At 39.6% G+C, this 25,934-nt stretch overlaps 1 protein-coding gene across 2 annotated transcripts in view; it reads right to left on the bottom strand.

Annotated features, from left to right (window-relative positions):
• Nucleotides 1-11,308: 11,308 nt before the first annotated feature.
• TWSG1 (twisted gastrulation BMP signaling modulator 1) overlaps nucleotides 11,309-25,934 on the bottom strand; it is a 72,969-nt gene continuing 58,343 nt past the window's right edge. For both annotated transcript variants that reach the window (XM_058692700.1, XM_058692701.1), the window contains exons 4-5: nucleotides 16,924-17,190; nucleotides 11,309-14,329 (exon numbers count right to left, since the gene is read on the bottom strand). In XM_058692700.1, the coding sequence (XP_058548683.1) occupies nucleotides 14,148-14,329; nucleotides 16,924-17,190 (449 nt within the window). In that variant the 3' untranslated portion in view covers nucleotides 11,309-14,147. The remainder of the gene's footprint in view (nucleotides 14,330-16,923; nucleotides 17,191-25,934) is intronic.

Here is a 25,934-nt window from a genome sequence, read left to right as displayed (position 1 = left end):
CTTTCAACAGGTTCAACTTATTATAAATTTAAGTACTCAGCAAACACTGAAGGACAACCTTGAAAACTAGATTGTTAAATATATACCTACATGTTAAACTGTTAGAAATAATATTTGCTGTGTTTTTAAACTTTTGGAAGAACTGGGTTTTTTTATGTTTATTATTATTATTATTATTATTATTATCATTATTAGTTTTTTGAGAGAGGGAGAGAGACAGCATGAGCAGGGGAGAGGCAGAGAGACAGGAGGACAGAGGATTCCATGCTGGCTCTGTGCTGACAGCAGAGAGCCTGATACAGGGCTTGAGCCCACAAATCGGGAGATCATGACCTGAGCTGAAGTCAGACGCTTAACCAACTGAGCCACCCAGGCACCCCAGAGGTAGTTTTTTTTAATTTTGTAAATCAAATAAATTAACCATTAATTTTTAAAATGCATATTGATTTCTGATTAGGCCTTTCTGCAGTAAAAGTTGCCCTCAAGGATACTAAAAACTTTGCATCAACAACATGCATGATCTTCTTGCTAGGTTGTTAGAGAAGTCCCCTAGTCTCCAAGTCTCCTAGACTACCAGCAGTCCAGAAAGACCCTAAGCCACCCAACAAAGATGCATTTGCAACACCTACACATGACCCAATGAAAACCTGGACACTGGCTGGCAGAGTGGCAATTCACAGTACCTGGTTACTTCCTGACTAGGGTTGGGGTGCTGCTGAAGAATTCCCTGAGGTTCAAGGCTAAGCTGAGCCCTTCTTTGGTTGGCCAGTGAAAGGGGTGAGGAGTAGGCACAAAGGGAAAAAGTGTCCAGCCTGATAAAACATCCTTTACAAGGAGCCTGGAAGCAGTTCAGTAGGATCATGAAATTGATATGGGACAGAAGCAGGACAATGTTTACCCTTAGCCAAGAAGGCTGGCCTAAAGCCTGCATAGTTTCAATAAACATCGAATATGTGCTGCTTGCTACATTCTTTAAGGGTCTCACAACTGCCCGTATATGTAACCTATAGTTAATATCGAATTAAATGACAAGCACCAGAGGAATCTTGCAGAAGTAGTTTTACAAGTAGAAATTCAAAGAAATGTAAAGAGGCTTCTGTAATCTGACACTTCCTGCCTGCCCCCTTCCCTTTGATCACTAAGTATGAAACCACCCACCAGCCTCACACAGAAAAACGTGCAATTCTTTCTGCCCACGAGTTCTGACCTTGTGCTACTTAAAATAAACTTACTCAGATGCATCTTACCATCTCAAGAATTCTTTCTTGATGGTTGTGTTCAATGACTTCACATCGTTTTTGGTGGCCTGTACCGGGATAGCGACAAAATGAATCCAAGAGCTTCAGTGCAGCTTGGGAGTCTCCTTTACTACACCCCCTCTGCCACTCCCCCCCAACCCCCTTTTTTGTTTCTTACCTGTTCTTTTTTGGAGAGGTCCTAAATAGTACAACCCTTCAGAATGTGCCATGTCTGAGTGCTCAGGAGAGAAGCTCTTGCCTGCGGCTACACTAGAGAAAGGGACAAACTCCTGCCACCTGGCTGGACACTAGTACCTTGGCCATAATGGCATTGGGCTCAGAAATCAAGCTTTCCCTCTTTTATCTGTTCTTTGAATCCTTATATTCCTATCACTGGACAGCCATACAGGTCATTAGGATGGCTGTGAATTTTAAGAGTTCTGTATAAGATTCCCTCCTAAATAATCTGGTGTCATCCCTCGATGAGTATAAAATTCAAGATACATCTGACTGCATGCTTGTGGGAAGGGAGTGGTCGGAGCTATTACCTAGTTGGGGCATTCACCCAATGGGAGACTACTCTCTTGGGATTGGATCATGGATAAAGCTCATGAAAAAGTCACCTGGATTAAATAGGAGTTCTATACTTTCATTTTTTCATGTCTCTCATTTGTTCCTACCTGTGGGCTGTTTGGCATTCTCAGTCCTGCTCTCAGATTCGAGGTACTTCTAGCTTAGTCATAGGATGTTTAATACAGTATAAAATAGCTGCCCCTTCTCAATGAAGGCCAGGATCCCATCCATTAATACTACATCTACAGGCTAGGCTTACAACAGCTATTGTTATTGGTCATCAAATATATCAACTCCCTCAAAATTGAAAGAGGAAGCCTCAATCTTTGCAGCATTTCAGTCCATCTACCGGCACCTACTGTAGCCTAGGATGCAGTGGGGGAAGTAAAGGGAGGTCAACATCCCTTCTCAAGTAGTACAAGGGTGTCAGAACAATCAGGAAGAAGGTCGACTCCTGCCACTCAGCACCCCAGGAACCTACGGCAAAATTTCTGATGGGATGCCACTTGGAAGCCAAGGGGAATTTTGGTAATGGACTCACAGTTAGTTAATACACTGTCCTCATTTTGTAGGATTTACCTATGGGATCGACTTCCTCAATCCCAAAGGATTTCCTCTTGGGCTGTCTCCTAACATATTAGAATCAATTTGGATTTAAAGAAAAAGTGTAAATGGGGCACCTAGGTGGCTCAGTCAGTTGAGCACCCGACTCTTGGTTTTGGCTCAGGTCGCAATTTCAGAGTTTTGTGGGTTCAAGCCCCACGTTGGGCTCTGCGCTGGCAGTGAGGAGTCTGCTTGGGATTCTTTCTCTTTGCCCCTCCTCAACTTGCACTGTGTCTCTCTCAGAATAAATAAACTTAGAAAAGAAAAGAAAAAAGAAAAGACAAGAAAAGAAAAGGAAGGGAGGGAGTGCTAAACCATACTTCCCACTCCAAATAATAAACATTACGCCCCCTAGTTAACAACTGTCAATTAAAGATAGACATCCAATCCCCAGGGTGTGCAGCTCTTGAGCTTGTCCACTCTCAGATCTTGAGAGTGTACTTTTCACTTTAATAAATTGTCCCACTTCTGTTACTCATCTGCTATGCTGTTTATGTACCCTTGAATTCCTTCTTATGACAAGATCAAGAACCTTTGGCCACTCCTTTGGGTCAAGCTGGGTCAAGGTCCCAGCGCCCAGGGTGTCTCCAGTTCACCTGGCAACATCTTTTTGGTGACCATGAAGGGACAAGGTAACAGGCTGAACAACCCTTTGGTTGAGTCTCCAACTCTCACCTTCCTTGTGCTGGAGAGTTGCTTAGTCACTGTTCTCCTCTGTTTTCTCCCTCTTTCTGATCTACTCGAGAAAAGACCTAAAAAGGAAACAAAAACCACTGGTTTGCCAGATTAAATGCAATCTCAGTGCAGGGGAGACCTCCTGTCTCCCAAGAAAACTTATGTTGATTGAAAGGAAAGATGGGCAGGGGCTCCCACTCCAGGAGGCGCACTAGGCTGAAGAGGTAGGCAGGTTGGGGATGCCCCTCTGCACTAGGGATGATAGTTTGGTGGTTTCTGAGAGATGTCCTTGAGGCCAAGACTATCCAAGGCAATGCTCTTGAGGCTCAGCAGGGACGCCTCTAGTCCAGGTGACTGTCACTGTCTTTCCTCTAAATTCTCAATTCCATCCAACATTCCCTTGAGATATATCTTGAGAAACTGGAACCAGTTTACCCCTGATCCCTCGTATGCTTTCTTCCTAAGTCTGTTCCTTTTGTAGCACTATTGGCCTCAATATAAACTAGAGGATGGAGAAGTCTGACCAGAAAAGTGGACTGAAACCCAATATGGTCAGGCTTTTATGACCCCGTACCAAGACACTTATCTGTCCATTCTCCTTTAGGTGACCTGAGAACACCCATCTCCTCCCTGTATACTCCTCAATCACCATGAGCTCAGCTATCTCAGGCCCATCTACTTCTGTTAATCCATCACATCACCTATGTTCTGTCATGTTCTCTGGTGGCCCCCACCCCACCTCTCTTGTAAACAGGTTGCTGCCAAGATCTTGCACACACCTCTCTTTTCCCTGACTCACTCATCTCCTCTTTGCTTCCTCTTTTCTGTGTCAGGTCTGAAATATATCTTGAGGGGACCAGATGAATGCTGCCTGACTCTTCCTGTATGTGGGGGCTTCTCCCTCATTCATTTCCGGGTTAATGGCCACGATGTTGGAAGTCGGTGGCTAGTCTACTTTGGGATGCCCAAACTCCTTTTGTTTCGGAGAGGTTCCCTATCTTCCCCAGCCCGACACGGGCTGCCTATTTTCACTTTTTGTTGGTGGCAAGAAAATGTGCATCTGTTCATCTGCCCAGGGCTGATGAGCTTTAGGATGAAAAGTCCTCTTTATTCTGTCCCCTCCAGCCTTGCTGGTGGCACCTTACATCTTCTGCCTCTACCTCCCCCTCCTCCTGTTTCTTGGTATGGCTTACATAACCAGGTCCTGTACCATCCTCAGTGCCTCTGGAGCCATTGGCTCCTGACCCTCTTATCCTCACTGTCAAGGAGTGAAGAGCCCCAAGCTGTGGGGCCACCTCCTTTGGAGGTTCAAACTGAAGCACCTCCCAAATCAGCACGAAGGAGCCCAAGGGTTCCCTTGGACTGAAACCACCCCCTCAGATTTCCCCTCAGTTGCCTCAAGTAAAATTGACAGTGGGGGACAAATGGATGGACTTTTAGTGGGTACAAATGCAACATATTCTGTATTAAAGCTAATTTAAGTTTGTTAGTTTAAGATAGACATGTCTTTAGAGTTACTTTTTTTTTTTTTTTAACGTTTATTTATTTTTGAGACAGACAGAGATAGAGCATGAACAGGGGAGGGGCAGAGAGAGAGGGAGACACAGAATCGGAAGCAGGCTCCAGGCTCTGAGCCATCAGCCCAGAGCCCGACGCGGGGCTCGAACTCACAGACTCACAGACCGTGAGATCGTGACCTGAGCTGTGTCGGACACTTAACCGACTGAGCCACCCAGGCACTCCTAGAGTTACTTTTTACCAAGGTTTACTAAGGGCTAAATAAGCTTATGTTATCTTTGTTGCCATTTGTCAGAAGATGGCTTCAAATGATGTTTAATTTTGTCTGTCTCGTGAGTTTTCTCGGGTAATTGTTAGGAATGAGTAGGTTGAATAAAAAGGTTTATAAGTAGAACTTTTAAATAGCCTCCAGAAGTTTTGGTAACCTGAAACTTAGAAGTTTTGCGAAATGAAATGATAAACTGGATTGAATTCATTGGATATCTAAGTCTTCCAAACAAGATAAAGATTACTGACATAGGTTTTTGCCTTTGGCTTCTTATTGCAGAGAAACTGAGGGTAGTTGAGTCTGTTGGTAAACATGATTTTATGCTTTATTGAATGGTTGTACTATGGGAAAGCATGTTTTTAGAAATTTATGAAATGTATTCACAAATTTGCCAATCTAAAGAATTCTGGTATAACAGACAGTTCACAATGAATTTTCAGTGGCAACTAGTTTCCTTAAGTTAAAGTTCTCCTAAATGTAATTAAGACTGATGAAATGCTAAGGAACTCAACCCCGTATGGAGGAAAACAGGAAATGTACAAGGAAGCTATAAGAAATGAGAATACATTTTGTTGAGGGAAACGTGTTTGATTTGTGTCCTAAAATCAGATGGGTTATTTAGAGAGAAAAGGCTTAGGACAAAATCTGAATGAAAAAGAAAGTTATAGAAGATTTGTGAAGGGAAATCGTTGGAAAATAATTTTATATGTGGTCAGGACTAAAACTGAGATAAACGGATTTTAAAGGTACACTGGTATAAGATGGAAATTTTGATTTTATCTCTGTTAAAAAGACAAAGTTTTCTTGGATTATTGGTCTGCTCTCAATAAAAAATTGTAAACAAAGGTTTTTTTTTTTTTTTCTTTATCTGCTCAGAAAGCCAAAGCTTCTGTGTTTTGTCTTTATCAGGCCTTTGATTACTTCAGAAACTTAAAACTTCTCAATAAAAAAGGTAAGTTTTGTGAACAACTGTATAACCTTCTGTAGAATCTCTTATTGCCAGCTTGGTTAATGAAATATTGAGTTTTATACTGATCTGTGATTCTATTTAGCCATGTGCTTTGAAACTTCCCAAGATTCAAATTCTAAATGAAATATTTTTTTTTAAAGTTCATTTTTGAGAGAGATGGGGCAGGGGATTGGGGCAGAGAGAGAGGAAGAGAGCGTATCAAACAGGCTCCTCATGGTGAGCGCAGAGCCTGACGTGGAGCTCAACTCATGAACCCGTGAGATCATGACCTGAGCTGAAATGCAGAGTCAGATGCCACCCAGGCACTCCCTAAATGAAGTCCCTAAACCAAGTCTTTTCAACTAAATAGGCTTGTTTATTTGGTATGTTAAGTTACCTGGGAAAGTTGTCAAAGAAATGATGATAAACCTTAGGTTACATTCTTTGGGTAAATGCTATAACTCTTCTAGAAAATATATGAAATTCTGAACGTTTTAATATGTCCTGGCATAAGGTCATCACTTGACATTCTAATTATTAAAATACTATATGTCACAGAAATAACCAGATTTCCTTGCCAACTGCATTGTTACAAACTCTCTTCAGATCTTTAACCATGTCCATTTTTGAGTCTTTTGTCTTGTATAGTTATCGTTCTGATGCTCTTACAGAATGAGTTTTGTCTTCAAGACTGATGAAAAGGATTTTCTAACAAATAGGTTTCTGGTATCTTTAAGATCATAAAACTAAACTGGATAAGAATTTCCAGAACAAATGGGAGAGCTGCATCAAAACAGAAGAAGAATTAGTAACATGGGACTGAATGAATTGAGGAAGATGATTATAGTGTTTTTATGACTCCTGTTTGAAACATTGCTGGTTCTCCAATGTTTGCTCTTCTAGAGTTAATAGTTTTCTCTTAGGATATCTGTGACTTACAGAATTATGAAAAAATATTCCTTTGTGAACAAGTTGTAACACTGGACCCTCTGAAATTCAGAAACTCTCAATGAGTATTCTTTCATGGGAATATAATTATTTGCATAAGTTCAATGAAACTCTGTTCTCCTTATAACAGGACACCATTGGAAACATTGGTTATATTACCAAGGCTTTTGACTAGAATGTCACGAGGGCCATGCATAGACTCAGATATGCCCAGGCAGCTTAAAGGAACTAAGGTTGACTTAATGGAGCCAAAAAAGCCCCTTGGAAATATCAGCCTGATATCTTGCTTACAGAGTTCCCAGCAGCCTTACCTGGTGAGTAAAAGAAGGTCACTTCCTGGCAGGTGCAGGAACTTCAGGATATGTTGATGACCTTGAGAAGAGAGAAATTCACCCAAATCTATAGCTATTGCAGGCAACTCTGATGGCAAGTATTTGGCTTGGCTTTGGCCTCAAGAGGCTATTGAAAGTTCAATCTGGAGATTCATTGTAAAAAGTTCTAGCAAAGCAGATTTTTTAAAAGATCTGTACGATTAATCACTATTCTTACTGAGTTTATGTAAATAATTAGGCCACATTTGTCAAAACTGGACTTGTTTTACAAAGAAATTCGACTTGATGTGGCTATCTCTGATAAAAACAAGGGTGATTATAGAAAGAAAATACGTTTCAGTAATACATCTTTGTAGATATTTGATCTTAATACTATTTATTATAAGCTAGACTAGATCCTCAGTTCTTTTGGTTTCCCCAAGAATTTGGCTACGGCTCTTTAAACTAAGGTTTCCAAACTTCTTCCATTCTCTTGACTTAAAGTCATTAAAAACAAAAACTGCCCTTTTTTCCAAAAGCCCTGAAAACAAGTTGCTGGACAACTTGAGGTCAACTTCAGACAAAATGCCCAAAACTCATGTACAGTCTTTGTGCCTGTCGAACTACAGGTCATTCAAAAGGATCACCAGAGACGTCTGAATTACAAACCAGGAAAACCCATCTGATTCCCACTGCCTGTTCCCACTCCGCCTGAAGACATCTAAACATCTTTCTCACTGACAGCATGTGAGACTCTGACACTGGGTTTGTAATTTGTTCTAACCATTAACCTATATTTTTCTTTTGTTTCCCTAAAAGTGCCTCTTATAAATTACCTGATTGCTTGCTAAACAAAACAATCTATATGATGGGTAACACCACCTGCTACACAAGTAAGGCCTTAAATGACTCTCAAGGTAACATTACGTTATTTATTAAGCACTATAGTAACTCATGAGTAAAGCAGTTCTACAAAATAGAATGGCATCAGATGCCTTCACAGCAGCACAAGGAAGGACATGTGCCGTTATTAAAATGGAATGTTGTGTCTCCAATACAGATGGTGACAAAAGTGTAACAGGATTACTTACAGATATGAATAACCAGATTGGTGGTCTTAAAGACTCTCCATTGCCACTTGATGATTGGTTAAATTCTTGATCTAGAGGTGGACTATGGTCTACCCTAAAGGGTCTTATCACACTTCTTATTTTTATTATATTAATCCTAATGTGGTGTCTCTTTCCCTTTGTTCTTTCCTATTGTCGAGGTGCACGTAAACAGTTCCTGATTCCTTTGCCCCGCTGACAGATGATCCCTACTACACAAAACAATCCTTCCTTGACATCCACTCTGGACTCTGAAGCAGTGGCCTTCTGTGATTATTATTCATAGGAACAGACAGTGACCAATTTTGGATCATAGGTAGGAATATCTCTACAACTCCCTGTCAGCTTGAAGAAGTTACAGACGATGAGCCCTTTGCCCTTCAACAACCTTAAAGATTTAAGGACCGAAAATTGGTTAGGGGGGAATATGATGAGGGACAGAGCAGGAAAATGTTTACCCTTAGCCAAGAAGGCTGGCCTCAAGCCTGCATAGTTTCAATAAACATCAAATATGTGCTGCTTGCTACATTCTTTAAGGGTCTCACGACTGCCTGCAAATCTCACCTATAGTTAATATCGAACTGAATGACAAGCACCACAGGAATCTTGCAAAAGTAGTTTTACAAGCAGAAATTCAAAGAAATGTAAAGTAGTTTCTGTAATCTGACACTTCCTGCCTACCCCCTTCCCTTTGATCACTAAGTATGAAACCACCAGCCTCACACAGCAAAATGTGCAGATCTTTCTGCCCACGGGTCCTGACCTCATGCTACTTAAATAAACTTACTAAGTTGCACCTTACCGTCTCAAGAATCTTTCCTGACCGTTGAGTTCAGTGACCACACATCAAAATGGAAGAGGTCTGAGGTGGGCCTGGTTGGATGAGCGGGACCAGAATGGGGCCCTTAGGGACCTGCTGAGGAGTTGGGCCTTTATCTGAGGAGCCAGCATTTTAAGCAGAAGTATGAGAGGACCTGCTATCATTCATTCATCCCTAAAGCATCTGTGTCTACCACGTGTCCCACACTTAAGGGTGCTGGACAACTGTGTTCAAGGCAGTGATAAAGAATCAAGTTCCCTACCCTCATGGGCCTCACATGCTAGTTAGAGGAGAATAGAAAAGTCACCGATAAATACTTTCGGGGAGTTACCTGATATTAAAAAAATAAAATGGTAATGGGAGGGGTGACTGGGGAGGGGCCATTCCTTGCGAGATGGTAGTAGAGATATTTGAGCTCAGACAGGAATAAGAACAAGCAAACAAAATCTGCATAAAAAGCAGAGGGCAGCAGAGGAAACAACTCACGCAAACCCCAAGGGTGGCATAAGTGTGGTGTGCTGAGGGAGGGCAAGGCCAGCAGCAGAGAGAACAGGAGGATGAGGGAAGGGGGTGTGAGGCAGGAGGAGAGGACAGTGAGGCCGCCGGTGGATAAGGCTGAGAGAAGAAAATGCCATTCCACAAACCCAGGACTCTAACAAGTCTTCTCTCATCATTTTCTTCAAATCAAGTAAAATCTGACCCAGAGCCCTATTGCAGCCAACATCTGCCAAGAGCAAGGCTCTGTTACCTACCCTGCATCTCACAGGATCCTAGAGGCAAGTCTGGGGGCCCTAGACACGGAGGGTGGGGCTGGGCTCCTAATAGCTGTAAGTTGAAACCTCTAGAAGGAGGCAACTGCTGACTTTGGAACCAGGACACTTCAGGGCACATTGAGGCCTGGAGCACAGTCCCCATGGTCTGGGAGACCCAGGCCTCTTCCCATTTTCTGGCAAATGCGATTGATTGCTTACCCCCACCTCCCCCCCCCCCCCCCAAGAAGCAAAATCCACTTAAGCAGAGGAGACTGCTGGAAAACAAAAAGTAGTTGTCTGCTTTGCTCCTACTAGGTAACTTGAGCCCCTGTGGCAAAGGGGCACAAAGGCCTTGCAGTTCGCTGGGATTTGGAACTGGGGTTGGGGAGCTATTACCTGCACATCTGTGTTAGAAGGATCGCTCTGGCTGTGGCATCGGGTACATCAGGAGGGCTCACAATGCAATCATTGTTGCCACAGAAGTATTTCGGTGGTGTCTGTGTCTAAATTCAGTGGCTAACTTCAATCAAATCAGGACATTTCGGTCCCCGTGATGGATGAGGGCTCTGTACTTGTCCAGGTTTCTTTCTGAGTCACAGCACCATGCTGGGAGGGCAGAAGTTTTTCTTTCTGCTTTTGTACTGAGAATTCTCATCTCAAAAGCTGGGCCCTGGAGTTGCTGCTGACTCCATCCTTCAAGCACAGACTTCAAAATAAAAAGATGTAAAATGAATTTTTTTTCAAATGGTTAGGAAAAATCTAAGAGGCATAAGAGTCGTAACTCTTAACACCTATAAGCCAATGGAGCGTCCGCCAGCTTAAGGAACTCAGAACATGCCTGGCGTGGGCCGCTGGGTGGGCCTGCCATACTGCAGCCTGCCGGCCTGCTGGCTTCCCCGGCTGAGAGGATCTCGCTCCACTGGGCATCTTCAGATCAAGACCCTCTGCCTCTCAGGGTCACATGACTCACCGCCACTGGACAGCTTCAGCAAAAGAACAACTTTCCTCATCGAATGTATGGTCCTACTTGAAATGAATTCTACCCCCAAACTCCTTAGATTTCTCATTCTGTTAAATCACTCGGCTGGCAACCTGTCCTCTAGAATGTTCCCCTCTCTAGAAGCCCTGTCCACCAAGCTGTCAGAACGTAGATTCTGGGAAACAATGCTGAATCTATCATAAAGGTACCATTTATGGCTCTCAATTCTAATAACGTCACCCCATGAGGGTCACTGTGGGAGAGCGGGGAGTGATTTTCCTACCTTGACCTTCCTGTGACTCCTTCCAACCATCAGATAGATCTCCTGAGCCTTGTAGAACAAGGAGAATGTTAAGTATTTCATTTCAAAGTTTCCCCCGTATTGGAACAAAGTGCATGAAAAAGCAGAGAGCAAACTATTAAAGAGCCTTTGTTTCAACACAATGTGTAGGGACATCCAGAGTGAAGGGTACACGCTTCCCTCAAACTAGAACTTCACTAGACAGAAATGTCACATTTATTCTAGTGTTTGTTCTACACTGAAGTTAGCAAAAAGCAGGACACAGTCATTTCAATTTTTTATTAAAATACTCTTTTGCTTATAGGGACAACCAAAGAAAAAAATGCGTAATTCTACATGTTGCAGATCGTGTGAAATACAATTAACATAGACTCTGGGGAATGTAGGATAGATTTTAAAAATCTTCAAGGAAGCTTTCACAAAAACAAACTTTAAATATGTGGCTTATTCATATCTACCTCATTTTTCAGAAGTTTTAGTTTCTTTTCTCTATGTTGATGCTACTCTGCTTTATAAATAATTGTTCAAATATTCTAAAAGCTTACCAAAGCTTTAGAAATATTATTTCTAAATGAAAGCCTCTCTTTTATAGCATTCTATGTAAACAAAGACTTACTTTATTTGAATTATCATTTGATTTGGTGCCACTATTTTGAGTACAATTTCTGCAATAATTAGATGTTATGGGGACAAAGAGAGACAGGAAAACTAACTAGCAGGGGTATGTCTTACCCTAGGAAAGAAACTTTTATATATGGCTTTTCTAATACCTACTGATTTAGGGGTTTTTTGATCTAGTTATAAAATAGTTAACCTAATTTTTGATTAAAAAAAAAAAAAAAAAGAATTTTTACCAGAGCTTCAAGTTAGAAGTAAATCATATCTAGACTAGTAATAAAGGGTCTAAATTTTAGTGGGGTTACTGGCTTCTGAAATGTTATACTTTTAATTTGGAAAACATTATTATTAAAAACTTGAAATAATTATAAACTGGTAATGGAATCTTTTAGGTAAACTCTGTCTTTCAATCCCTTCATAAACCACAAAAACAAAGCAAAATTTAATATGAAATTAACCATTGCATTTAGGCATAATTTCTACTGGGAGAAATAGATGTAAGGAAAATCAGTTCAAATACAATAATGGTTCAAGAAATTACCTTCCCAGTATAAGGGCAGAAGAGATATTACAGTTAAAAATTTAATAATGAAGTCCTAATAAAGATAATAAATGCAGTTAAAAAGTGTCATAGTTAAGGCAACATTAAGCACTGTCAATAAACACAGAAGGATTTCTATATTCATAGATATGAAATTACTTTGAAGAATACCAAAGTGGAAATGAAGCACCTGGATGTAGATTCCTTTAAAACTTTCTCTTTTTTAGTTTAAAAGGTTTTAAGAAAACCATTACCTTTGTAGGCATTAATGAAGAAGGAAAGCCAAAATGTTTTCAAGGCACTTTTAAACAGAGGCATTTTAGGTGGAAGTAAGAAAAGGATATCCCAATGTTTTCCTATTAAAAAAAAATACACGCAAGAGCTAAATTTTAACTTTTTTTTTAAAGGCCAAACGTTTTTGAAAAGGCTAAAGTACCTTTAGTATTCATTAGAGTAGCCTGAAAGAACAGAAAGGTATTAAGGCTTTAGATTTTATGACAGTTAATTATGATATTACATATGATTTTGTAACTATTGTTCATATAATGAATACAAATACAAAGTGTCTAAGAGCATTATCTATTTTTACGTACTAAAATATTTAGACATACAAAAAAGACATTCCTGCAAGTTACTTGTAACTCATAATGTACTGAAAAATTAATAATTTTGTATAGTCAAGAGTCTCTGTAATATAAATATTTATGTTTTAGATTCATGCTTGAAGACTGGGATTTTATTACGATGAAGGACACATAGTATTTAAGCTTATCATTATCGAAATATATAAAACAAAATAGTCTGTAGTGTATTTGGAGTTAACATCATCTTAAACAGAGATTTCTTTTTCATTGCATACCCTTCACCTCCCACTGCCTGATTATACTTTGTAGTGAGAACATTCCATCCAGATGGAAACCTAAAGCAAAGATTACACTATAACAAAATAGTTTAAGTTTGCTTCCCATAAGAATTGCCCGCTTTTTCAACCTTCCCTGTTCACACCGGTGAGTTTCCTCTTTATCTCCTCCTGTCACTCAGCTTAGGAACAAGGCTCTGCCCACGCTGTCTGTACAACAGGACGAAGTGTTTCCCTCGTGCTCTAAGTGGAGTCTGATTTGGCAGGCACTTCCCATCCTGAGTGTTCCGTAAGCTGGTACCTTAAGTCTGAGAAATGCTTTAACTTCCTAATTCTTTATACCCTAGCAGAATATTTAATGCAATGTCATAGGTGTGCCTTGCAATTCTTGGTCAGAATTCACCTACATCAGCACTTTGGGCAGGGGCATGTAAGAGAAGGAGAAATTTTCCTCAAAGCTCTGTCAGCATGTGTATTACAGGATGGATTCTGCTACGTAAGAGTTTTAAACTGTAAAATGTAGTAAGCATTTACTTTCTAAAACCAACATTACAAGGTTTGAAATTAAGCCTTTAATGGTGAAATTTATGTGAGTTCTCATCGGACTATCTACCCTATTTATAGAAGAGATAAATGAGACAAGGTACAGTGAGTGAAGACTGGTGTACGACTGGAAAAACTCAGTGTCCCAGGAGTAGTATATGAAGAAATCATAACTTATGTTAATGTGCTCTAACACTTTCAAAACCAAAGGCTTTTGGAATGCTAGAAAAAAAAATGACATCGGGCTTTGTCAAAAAACCTCAGATCTTTCGAGAAATTCTCTGTGTACTTGCTTCTCATATGATCAAAGTTGTAAATGTATTTAAGAGGAAAGGGCTTATTGCCAGTGGGCTATAAAATCAACCAGAGCAGTTATAATTATAATTTAACACATTACTGGATTTGTCATACTTTAACTCCATCCAAATTCTTTCTATCTTCTTAACCAGCTAGCATGCTGGTGCAACCAGTAGAGCTCAATGAATAGTTTTTCATATCTTTCTTGTTGTCTAGATTGCTTTGGTTTGCATTCTTCTCCTTCTTTAGAACATGCAGTTCATACATTTGACAGTTTTACTACCATAGTCGATGCATTCTGGACCAATGCACTCGCAGCAGGCGTTATGGAACCAGCGATATTTGGACGCTCCCATGGATTCACAGGATATTTTACACTGATGTATGGACATGCAGTCATCAAAATAAACCACAGTACACATGTGTTCTGAAAAAGAAAAAATTAAGAGCTCAGAGCAAGAAAGAGGAAAATCAGGAAATGCTTTAATACCTGTCTGATATTAATAGTTATTCTTGGTTCTCTTACTGCTAGTCTACACAGGACAATGGATGAGGTGTAGGAAAAAAGATCACATTTGTTAATTATATTGAGAAAGAAGCCAGAGTCCCCCACTCCAGTTGAAGAAGGTAAAGGACTTCCTTAGTCACTTTATCAGATTCTGGACTTTGATCTCAAAGTTAAGGTTACTAGGCTTAACATTTGCTATGCTTCAGAGCTGTGCCTTTTAAATTGGGCCTTCCTTCCTTCCTTCCTTCCTTCCTTCCTTCCTTCCTTCCTTCCTTCCTTCCTTCTTTCCTTCCTTCCTTCCTTCCTCCCTCCCTCCCTCCCTCCCTCCCTTCCTTCTGTTTATTTATATTTGAGAGAGAGGTGGGGGGAGCATGAGCAGGAAGGGCAGAGAGGGAGGAAGACAGAGGATCTGAAATGGGCTCTGCACTGACAGCAGAGAGCCTGATGAGGGGTTTGAACTCAAGAACCATGAGATTGTGACTTGAGCCAAAGTTGGACACTTAACTGACTGAGCCACCCAGGCACCTCAAATTGGACATTTCTGATAAGATTTCCTTAGAGGAGAGAATTCTCTGGTTAAAAGAAGTTTGAAAAATACTGTTCTAAACCTATACTGAGAATTTACAAAAAAACAAAACAAACTTAATTCAAATGATGCAAAATGGTTAGCAATACTTGGCACAATTCCGCATTAGCTATTTAAAAACGCTCATGTTATCAGTAGCAATTTCTAGTCTTGCTTTCCAACACAACTATTTTTGATTGTTTCAATTTTTAGTTCTCCTGGTGCTTAATATAATGACCTAGCTAGGAGGATATGGTACATGAAATAAATAAAGACAATAAAAAATATTAATAGAGAGTGTGTGATTAGAGTCTGTTATTTTACAGAGCCATTTATAGAACTGATAAATTACCAGGCGTCTGAATAGCAAGGAAAGGTTTAATGGAAAAAAGCGGGCTTGTATTAGGAAGAAGAATGAAATGCAAAGTTACCAGGTAACAAAATAAGGAAAGTCACAAGATGACCAGTGCAGTGCGCATGGGGAACGGAGTGGAGGCCAGTCCCGCTGCAGTGAAAGGTTGGCAGCAGGAGACAGCAGAACCATCACTGGCTATAGAAGATGAGATCAGGTCAAGACAGAAAACACGAAGGTCAGTACAGCATGAGACCAGGCAGACTAGGGACTGAGCAGGACAGGGGAGCTTTGAATCTCCAGGTGATTAGTAACTTTTTTTCATTTATTAATTGAACAAGTATTTATGGATCACCTACTATGGAATGGTCATTATGGACTCAAAGAGTAATGAGAGAATCCAAGGAACTAAGTACAAAATGGTAGACCTATAAGTTAAAAACAGACAACAAGTCAAAACACAAATATGGGGAGAAGGAATAGAGCTAATTTGCTCTAGAGGGAAGAGCAGGGGCACCTAGAGAAGGTGTCAAAGAGGAGAAACTTTGTCTCGAAAGATAGTTGGTGTTTCCAGGAAACTTGGCTTCCTGCTAATTATTTTATTAAATTAAATGATATTTGAACAAAATTTATGAATTATCACTGAATACCTATTATACTGATTACATTGTAGTGGAGAAAATGGTAGCAAAATACCTTAATAAGGCATATTCCATATATTTCTGATGTTTTCCAAAATCTGCAATTTGTCTCTTAAGGTAGTATAACCAAAAAGCAACAAGAATGCTTACTCTGAGTATCATTAACAAATGCTGTTTTGCTTTTACTACTGATATCCAAAGGTCATACTATTTCAGATAGGCAGGGTTATAAGGGAGGGCACAACAAAAAGCCAAATAAGAAATAATACAAATTATACTATTTATGCATAATTCATTTCATATTTTAAGAAATAAAAACTTCATCATTGCCATATTCTTCCACAGTAAAATGGTGCAGAGCCTTTTACTTGAAAATATCAAAGATTTTATAAAAGTTACATGCCCTTTACATTAAGGAATGACCTATCCTCACTAATAAGTGTTCTTTAATGTGGTTCTCAAAGTTATACAAGTCATTCTTTCATTTAGTTCCCCTTCTGACCAACAGCACTGGGGACAGTTTATACCTGGAGATTAGACGTCTGTAATACCAACTTGCTCATAAAGAAATTTAGCAGATGACCTCAGTAGCATTTTTGGTACCAATGCTATTACAAAAACGTGACTTCCTAGGACACTCTGAATATTACCTGACAGTGTGCAATGCTATATGAAGTAAGCAGCACTGTTGCTATCCTATGGAAAGAACAATTTAAGCCTAACACAAATAAACATCAAAATTAGAACCAGATTATCTATCTTCCAACACAACCTCTATCACTGTGACCATGAAGGAGTGATGACTATGCCTGACATGCCTCCTTATCTACTTAGGGATTAGGGTCATTAAAGTCCAGAAGTTACTTAAGATTAGACAAACTCAAAGATACTGTAGGTTTCACAGACCACCCAGAAAGTGAGGGGGCAAGATAGAAAGTCAGCTGTGGGCAGTTACCTTTGTCACTGGAGTAAGGTGCGTGAACATTATTGCTAGGGACAGATACATTTTGATGGTGTGGCTGGTTCACAGTTTCTAAAAAGGAAACCAGATTCTCATGATGCGAGAGTTCTTCTGCAACAGGGAAGGAAACAATGTTCCAGTTCAACTGAGTGTCTCCTTCTGTGAGCGCCCGGAAGAGAGAAGGGATTGGCTCGTGAAGCTCCTCCACCGTGCTCTTTGAGGTTGGAGGTGTGTCACTATAGTTTCTAGGATTGCACATACCTGGAGGAGAAGGGACGAAGAAAATAAAAGTTAATTTTTCTCCCTGACTGGAATATCATGCAATACTGTCTTGCAATCAAAGCTCCAACATATTAAAATTAGGCTGCTTCTACATATATGTAGATATCTTCCTAGCTTTTTTGGCTGAGAGGGCCTAGAAGTGATGACACCCCTGTAGCATCGAGCACATCGAGTGCCCAGATGTTGTTTTCTAAATATCTAACCTCCACTAAGAGGTTCCAGAGCTATTTTGAGAAAAGACTGATTCCAGAACTAGGTCAGGGAAAGTACAAAATGACCCTGGGATACTTTCTATCCCAAAAAGTAAGGAAATGCTCAGTGAATAATGGGACATATCAAAACACAGGATGTAACTTGAATGGGCTCCTACTGGCCAAATAGACAATTTTAATGTCAAAATAAATGATGATAGTAATGGATTACCACCTGACAAATAAAATAGGAATTAATGAGTCCTTATATTATCAATAAATGAATGAAGGAAAAGCTCCTCCTTTTAGTAGTGTGCCCAGCTGATAAATGTAGAAGGAATGAAGGAAATAGAAAATCACCACTTGGCAATTATCATATAAGTGTTTGATTCAGATGGGAGTCATCAATGGATGCTAACGCTTGTGGGTGGAGGTCAAATGAGGAACATATTAAAGTACTCCAGGATCATCCTACATAACATAAAGTCTCTACTCAATAAAACTCTCAAGGGAAAGACCGCAGTACTGTTTCAGACTGAATGAGTCTGAACAGACATGACAACTAAATGCATCACATATTCTGGATAGCAGCCTGGATCAGAAGAGGTATCACAAGGGATACTGCTGAGACATTTGGCAAAATATGAATGAAGTTTGTGGACTGGATGGCAATGTTGTAACAATGTTATATACGAGAATGTTCTAGTTAGAAAACACAGGCTAGAATATTTAGTAGTGATGGGATATCATGTATAAAGCTTGTTTTCTAAAGGTTCAAAAAAGGATGAATGATCATGCGCGCTGGGTATGCGTATATGGAGAGGGAGTAGTACTGAACAATGGAGCAAATTCGCTAAAATGTTAGTAACTGGGGAATCTAGGTGAGGGATACAGGAATCTTCACCCTTCTGGCAGATTTTCTCTATACTTGAAATTATTTTAAAATGAATTATTTTGGGGGCACCTGGGTGGCTCAGGTCATGATCTCTCAGTTCATGAGTTTGAGCCCCACGTCAGGCTCTGTGCTGATGGCGTGGAGCCTGCTTGGGATTCTGGCTCCCTTTCTCTCTGCCCCTCCCCTGCTGGTTTTCTCTCTCTCTCTCTCTCAAAAATAATAAACATTTTAACAAAAAGAAAAGAATTATTCTTTAAAAAAATCTTAAAAAGGAAAACCGGTAGAGGAGAATTAGCGATAGTGACTATAGAAAATGTTTCCAAGGTGTTTTGTTACAAAGGGAAGAGCTGAGAAAATGCTTAATCAGCCCCAGTCTTTGGGCAATAATAGCCCAACATCCAGCTGATTTGGTGGAGCAGAAGGGAGCTACCCAGAATGCGAGTTCTGAGCTAATTAAGTGATTATTATTGTCTTAAGCCACTACATTTGGGGGTAGGTTGTTTAGCAGTACTAATGACTGGAACACAGCCCTCCGGATTTTCTTTCTTGAATACTGTACTTTAAGAACTAAATTATATTTCACTTTGGTTTAGTATCTATTAGGTCTAATATGGAGTTTTTCTTTTTCCTCAGACTAAAATTTTGAACTGTTAAACCAAATTTGTAAATTCCTAGATTTTATAAATTTAGGTGGAAGGGAAAATCATCTCGTGTTTTCCACACGTTACTTGTTTAAGGGACATGGCAAGAACTGAGGATAACGAGGTTGTTTATACTCTTCATAAAATCTTTTAATACACAGGAACCTTAATGATTTAGATGATGACACAGAATGATGGATTAAAGGGTCAGTCTGACTCCTTTATTCATAAAAGAGGAAATGGGCCCAGATAAATTAAATCATTCATCCACTGTTATATAATCTAGGATTAACGCCAACATTATGATTCAGTCTGATTTCACATCCATTGCTGATTTCAATAACCACATTCTATAAATAACCGTTAAGTGGCACTGAAAAGCAAATAATACTTAGAATACGTGAATTATAAAATATACATAATTCATTCTTCTGCCAGATTTTATAATGAATGAAAATTAGTACTCTGAGATGAAAAGGTAAACAACAGAGCTCAATGGTTGGAAGAGCTAAACTCAACATCTACTGGGACTTTAAACAAACTTCAGGGCTCATTTCCAGAGATTTCATTACATTCAAAAAAGTTTTGAGGGGAGAGATTTTTGCATTTAACAAACTTAGGCCAAAAACATCTCTAATTTAAATCTGAATACATTGTGTTAAAACCAGTATGCATGAAGTAAATGCTTGCTATCTAGATAATATTTTTCCATGGCATGATTTTAAAGCTTTCACATATCTTTCTCTTTACAGCTAGGATTACATTCAGAGAGATCATCACTAGAAACTCTTCTTAGGCAATGCAGATTTTGACCCTCCATTTCTTGCCTGAAGCACTCTTCAAATTCTGAATTCTTTCAAGCATGGGGAGTTATGAAATCTGATCTTCCAATGACATGTGTGATTTATCCTGCTCAGGAAAAGCAACCTTTTAAAATTTCTGGAAGTTCTTTTTTTTTTTTTTTTTTTTAATATTTTACAAATTTATTTTAGAGAGAGAGGGGGTGTGAGGGGACCAGGGGCAGAGAGAGAGGGACACAGAGAATCCAAGGCAGGCTCTGCACTGTCAGCACAGAACCCGACACGGGGCTCAAACCCACGAACTGTGAGATCACAGTCTGAGCCTAAATCAAAAGTCAGACACTCAAGTGACTGAGCCACCCAGGCACCCCTGGAAATTCTTTAGTTGTCTATATTCATTATGTACAATGGATTAATTTCTGGGGAGAAAGTTACTAACCACTCACAGCTTAAAACAATTAGGGAAACTTCTCTGGAAAGCATCTATCATCCTCCTGAAGTTTATCATTGTTAGCTTTTCTTTAGTTGGCTACAGAGGTTATTTTCACTATCATTGTGTTGAGGCAGTTTGTTACTTTGTGCCATTCTATCACTACAGTGAAGTTTTTAAATTTTAAAGAAACCGGCTCTACACAAGGCAGTCAGGAGAGGCTTCAAATCAGGAAACAAATGGCAGCCATTGAAAAGGCAAGCATTTCAAATCCTTTAGGTGCATAGAACTTTGATACAATTTGTTTCAGCAAGCCAGAATTCACTACTATTGTGCTCTAGATCTACAACTACTAAGTACAAAGATTTTTTCTGATGTGTGCTTAATTCTTTTATGTATCTGACCTGTGTCTTCATACATTTGAAAACTAAGGTTATATTAAAGTAGAGCTTACTTGATGAAACCACGTTTTAGGGTAGTTATTAAGACTAAGGGGGAAAGTTATTACTTTCCTTAATGTGCATGGTTAAAAGCAACCACGGAGTCCAGAAAAATGTACAATAAAGAAGCAACATTGCTTTCCACTCCTCCCACCCCCAATTCCACTCCCCAGACACACCCACTTTAAAAGTGTTCTTGGGACACCTGGGTGGCTCAGTTGGTTGAGCATCTGATTTCAGGTCATGATCCCACAGGTGGTTCCTGAGTTCAAGTCCCACATGTCAGGCTTTCTGCTGTCAGTGCAGAACCTGCTTTGGATCCTCTGTCTCCCTGTCTCTCTCTCTCTCTCTCTCTCTCTCTCTCTCTCCTCTCTCTCTCTGTCTCTCAAAAAGAAAAAAGAAAAAGAAAAAAGTCTGTTCTTAAGTTTCTCTGGTAGTTACCTCTACGAGAATTTAAATAAAAATGGTTAATTTACCAGAAGCAGTAAAAACATCTTAGACCTTATCTATTAATCCTCTTATATGAGAGATGAAGATTAAGTTCATTTACACTAGCCTCTTTCTTGTGTTTCTAATAATTATATTATTCTAATAATATAGAATACTCCTTTGCAGTCTTAAATATACTTAAACTTCTGATTCTTATTCCACATCTCTTAATTCCCTCATTTGCAAATAAGGATGCGAGTGTCTTCCCACTTTCCCCACTCCACTTCTCCTAACTTATGTTGACGAACTTAATAAAAACCTTCTGTTGCCTAAATACAATGAAATCTTCTTGTCTTAGTATACTTGATTTTGAAAGTTGAAAACCAGCAAACAGCAGTTTACCTTAACATGACCCCATGAACATTGTTCACTGAAAAGCAGACAGTATGATAGGATTTCCTTGTCCAATGCTGTATTATCAGAAGAAAATATTTCTAATTTTAAGATAAAATGAATTTTTTTCCATGAACTCCGTACAATACTGAAAAACAGCTACATTTCACACAGCATTGCCTATCAGGTCTTCTTGCCAAACATTGTAACCTGAATCCAACCAAACTTTTTTTTTTTTTTTTAATTTTTTTTTTTTCAACGTTTTTTATTTATTTTTGGGACAGAGAGAGACAGAGCATGAGCGGGGGAGGGGCAGAGAGAGAGGGAGACACAGAATCGGAAACAGGCTCCAGGCTCCGAGCCATCAGCCCAGAGCCCGACGCGGGGCTCGAACTCACAGACCGCAAGATCGTGACCTGGCTGAAGTCGGACGCTTAACCGACTGCGCCACCCAGGCGCCCCCAACCAAACTTTTAACAACTAGCTTCAAATTACTGGAAATACAGAGGGATAGAGGAACAAGCTAAATGACAACCTCAAGGAAATAAAGTTAGACCCTGAATGTGGGATATTGTACAGGCAAACTGATACTGTTTCTTCAATATATCAAGTGGCATGAGAAAAAAAACAACACACAACCAGATACCATATAAGCATCTTGTTTGGATCAATTTGAACATATCAACTATACAAACATGCTTTTGAGACAAATGGAGAAACTTGATTATGAACTGGAATGTTAGGTTATACCAAGAAATTATTGTTGATTTTGTAGGTTTCATAATGGCATTATGATTTAAAAAGTAAATGTATTTTCTTTTAGGGATTGAAACTGAAGAATGTAGGGGTAAAAATTATTTACTGTCTGTAGTTTGCTTTTAAATATTCTGTGCCAAGTAAGAAAAAAAAAGGGAGCAAAGGATAGATGAAACGAATGTAGCTTATTTTTGATAATTGTTGAATCCAGTAATGGGTTTATAGGAATTCATCATGCTACTCTCTCTACTTCTCTGGATGTGAAAATTTTCACAATGGCAAATCAACTGCCATATTTAATTCCTAGGACTAATATTTTCTTACTGAACTTTTGCATTTTCTTGTACTTTCTATGCTAGGAATTTTCTTGGAGTGTGTGTGTGTGTGTGTGTGTGTGTGTGTGTGTGTGTGTTTGTACCACAGATAACAAGCTTATAACAAATCTTGAAGAATTATTCTGCTTCTCAAGTGTATGCTAGATATCCTATGGAACACATTTTCTTCTCAGAGATAGGCTTCTCAGGGCCCTCACTTATTGCTTCGGGCAGACTAGTTGTCTCTTAAGCTTCTGTATTATTTATGCTTTTAATTTTCTGTATATTATGATGTTTCGACATCTTTCTGGCTGGGGAGAGACTGCCCTTTCCTGGGCTAGTCAATTCTTAAAGCCAGCGGTGGGCTCAGCCAGAAGGAGGCTTTTGATATGCAAATTGACCAAATCCTGAGCCACACCTCCTCTATCACCCAAGCACCCCAGGAGGCACGCGCTTAATGAAGCCAGACCTGGTGCTAAGCAACTAGCGAGTGTCTCTAGGGCCTAGAGCCCATGGGAATTATTCAAACTGGCCAGTTCTAAACTGTTTGCCCCGCCCTGCCTTTACTTTCCAGTGGAAACCCCACTGAAGATTCTGGCCCAGATTTTCCTCCTGTTTCTGTCTTTTGCCACTTGATAAAAAGCTGGTGCTTCCCCTATGACCCTGGATGGCATGCAGTGACCCCCTCTCTGAGACCTGTGATTTATAATGAACTTTGTTCCTCTCACTGAGCCTTTCCTGACTGACCACAGAACAGCCTCCTGTGTAGCTTTCATCTTATAACTGTCCTTAAATCACCTCCTGGTTAAAGCCAGTATTTCCTTCAACCCATGTTTTTCTCTTTCGTGGTCTTTTGCCTTATTTTCTCTGATACCACACCAAATGTGGTGTGTGCAAAGTACACTTAAGAGTTCTTGCTGTCCAAAAATGTTTTTAATTTTACATTCACATTCTTGATCAATAATTTGTCAGTTCAAAATAATTTTCCTACTGTGTACTTAAGACATTGGTCCGGTGACAGTAATGAGAAGTCTGATGGCAGTGTGATTCTTCTTCTTTTCTTGACTCTGGTTTTCTACTCGCATGATTTATTTTATTTTAAGTAGGCTCCATGCCCAAAGTGGGGCTTGAACTCACAACCTTGAGATCAAGAGTCGCATGCTTTGCCAACTGAGCCAGCCAGGTGCCCTTGCAGTGTAATTCTTATTCCTTGTACATACACTCTATTGTTATTTCTGAGATCTTTCAGAATATTATTTAACTTGGCAATTGGAAGACTTATAGGAGGCTGTGTTTAGATGTAGGTGTTTTCTCATTCATCTTGTTCTGCATTCTGTAGATTCTTCCAGTCTAACGATGCATGTTTTTTTCTCAGCCTTGGGAAGTTTTCTTCTATTATTTCTTTGACAGCTTCTTTCCTCCTATTTTTGATTCTTTTCTGGAGTATCTACTTTTCCGTCATATTTCCCATCTGTCTGTTTGCTCTATATTTCTATGACATTCCAATGTTATTTCCAACCCCTCTTAATTTACAATTTTTCTAATCAAATTTTAAATTTGCAAATGCTTTCTTGTTCTGTTTTTTATAATATAATAATAAAATATAATATGTATTCTCAAATTCCTCCAAAATATAGCCATCAGTTTTCTTAAAGATTTATTTCCTAAAGATTTCCTCCATGGTCAGCTGGTCTGCTGCTGTACCGTGTTCTTTCCTTCAAGGTACTTGCTGTACTTTGTTCACAGGTCTGGTTTTTAGGCTGGAGACATTTCCTCTCCTGCAATGCCTGAATGAGGGGCTCTTGACTCTGGTGTGCCAACCACGCACCAGTGCTTGTAGTCCTTTCAACTTAATTCCTTCCATTTCTCTAGAGAGAATCTCTCCATTTTTTTTTTAACCTGGGTTATTCTGAATGTTTTATATGAAGAATGAGAGAGGGGGTAGGTTATCAAATCATACAGCTGTTCTTTAGACACATCTTTAAATAACCTTTCTATTTTCACGTCTATTTCTCATTCTTACATGACACAAAAGTCAAAGCTGAGCCTGAAGATTCACTGGGGGGTTTAGTTAGGAAAGTCATTCCTCACCCTGCCATAACCCCCTTTTCTGCAAATTGTTTTGGTGTTGCTTCCAATCTGTTTACTAAATAGCAAGATTCTCCATCTTCCTTTTAGGTATTTCTCCAATTTCTCTTTCTCTTTGTTGTTAAAGTTCATTTCCAGTTGTATTCTTTTATTTCATTTTACTGGAGTTTAAAAAGTACAAGGGAGAGCATGTGTGAAAATAGACCACTGTGTTTGAACCAGAAGTCACATTTGCTTTAAGGGTATGAAAATGTGATGAATCATATTTTCTTTTGCTTTTTCTTGCACTCTGGCTCTTGACCTCTCCCCCATTCCCTCTTCCATCTCGTTTTCCCCAGAATCTCTTGTATCCAACTTCCTATAAGGCATCTCCACTTGAAAACCTTATATGCTCCTCAAACTCAACTGTCCCAGTCATCTTCCCCAACATACCTGGGCATTATTATAGGCATTCTCTTTCTTGGTCTGTGTCACAATTTATCCAGTCACACAAGCCAGAATCCCAGAGGCTACTTTGGCTCTCATTTCTCAATTCCCACTCCCAAGGTGTCACCAAGTATGGTCAAGTTAATCCAATTGTTTTTCCAGTTAGGCCACATTTGTTCATCTCCTCTGCTATCACTCTAGACCAAGTCCCCATCAAATTTTGACTAGACCTAGAAGCACTGTATTTTGATGGATTTTAAACTCTATCTTCCATTCTCCCTCAGAAACTCTAGACCTTTAAAATGCATGTTACTGAATTTTGCTATCTGTTATCCCTCCTTTTGGCTATTAACTTCTGAACACTCAGGCATACTTCTTCCTCACTAACCAATAACTTCAATACCTGGATCACCACTTCATTTCCACCCCTAGACCCACTGTCATTGTTGACAATTTCAATATTCACACTGAAGATCCCCCTAATACCCTGGTCTTTTGTTGCTAGACCCCCTTAGTGATAGGGTTTGTAAATCCACCCCACCTCAGTCATACAACTCATAGGTCTAGCATTAATTCCCTTCTTTCCTTATATCTTACATCCAGTTCAAACCATACTCTGACAACTTACATGCAAAATATTTTCTGAATCTGAGCCTCACCATCTCCACTAATGTCAATAATCCTAGTCTACTCTACTATCATCTGTGACTTCAACTACCACAACCACCTTCTAACTGATCCCCCGTCTCCTCTCTTCACACCCTAAAGTCTGTCTTTTGTGCAGAGGTATCCAGAATGGTCATTTAAAAAATGTAATTCGGATATTACCAATGCATCCTCTCCAGTTGGTTTCCATTATACTTAGGGTACAATCCAAATTCCCTTCCTGGCCTCCAAGACCTAGTCCTTACCCACCTCTC

Source organism: Neofelis nebulosa, chromosome 11 (assembly GCF_028018385.1).
Source record: "Neofelis nebulosa isolate mNeoNeb1 chromosome 11, mNeoNeb1.pri, whole genome shotgun sequence".
Taxonomy (NCBI): Eukaryota; Metazoa; Chordata; class Mammalia; order Carnivora; family Felidae; genus Neofelis; species Neofelis nebulosa.
This window is presented reverse-complemented; position numbering and strand designations above follow the sequence as displayed.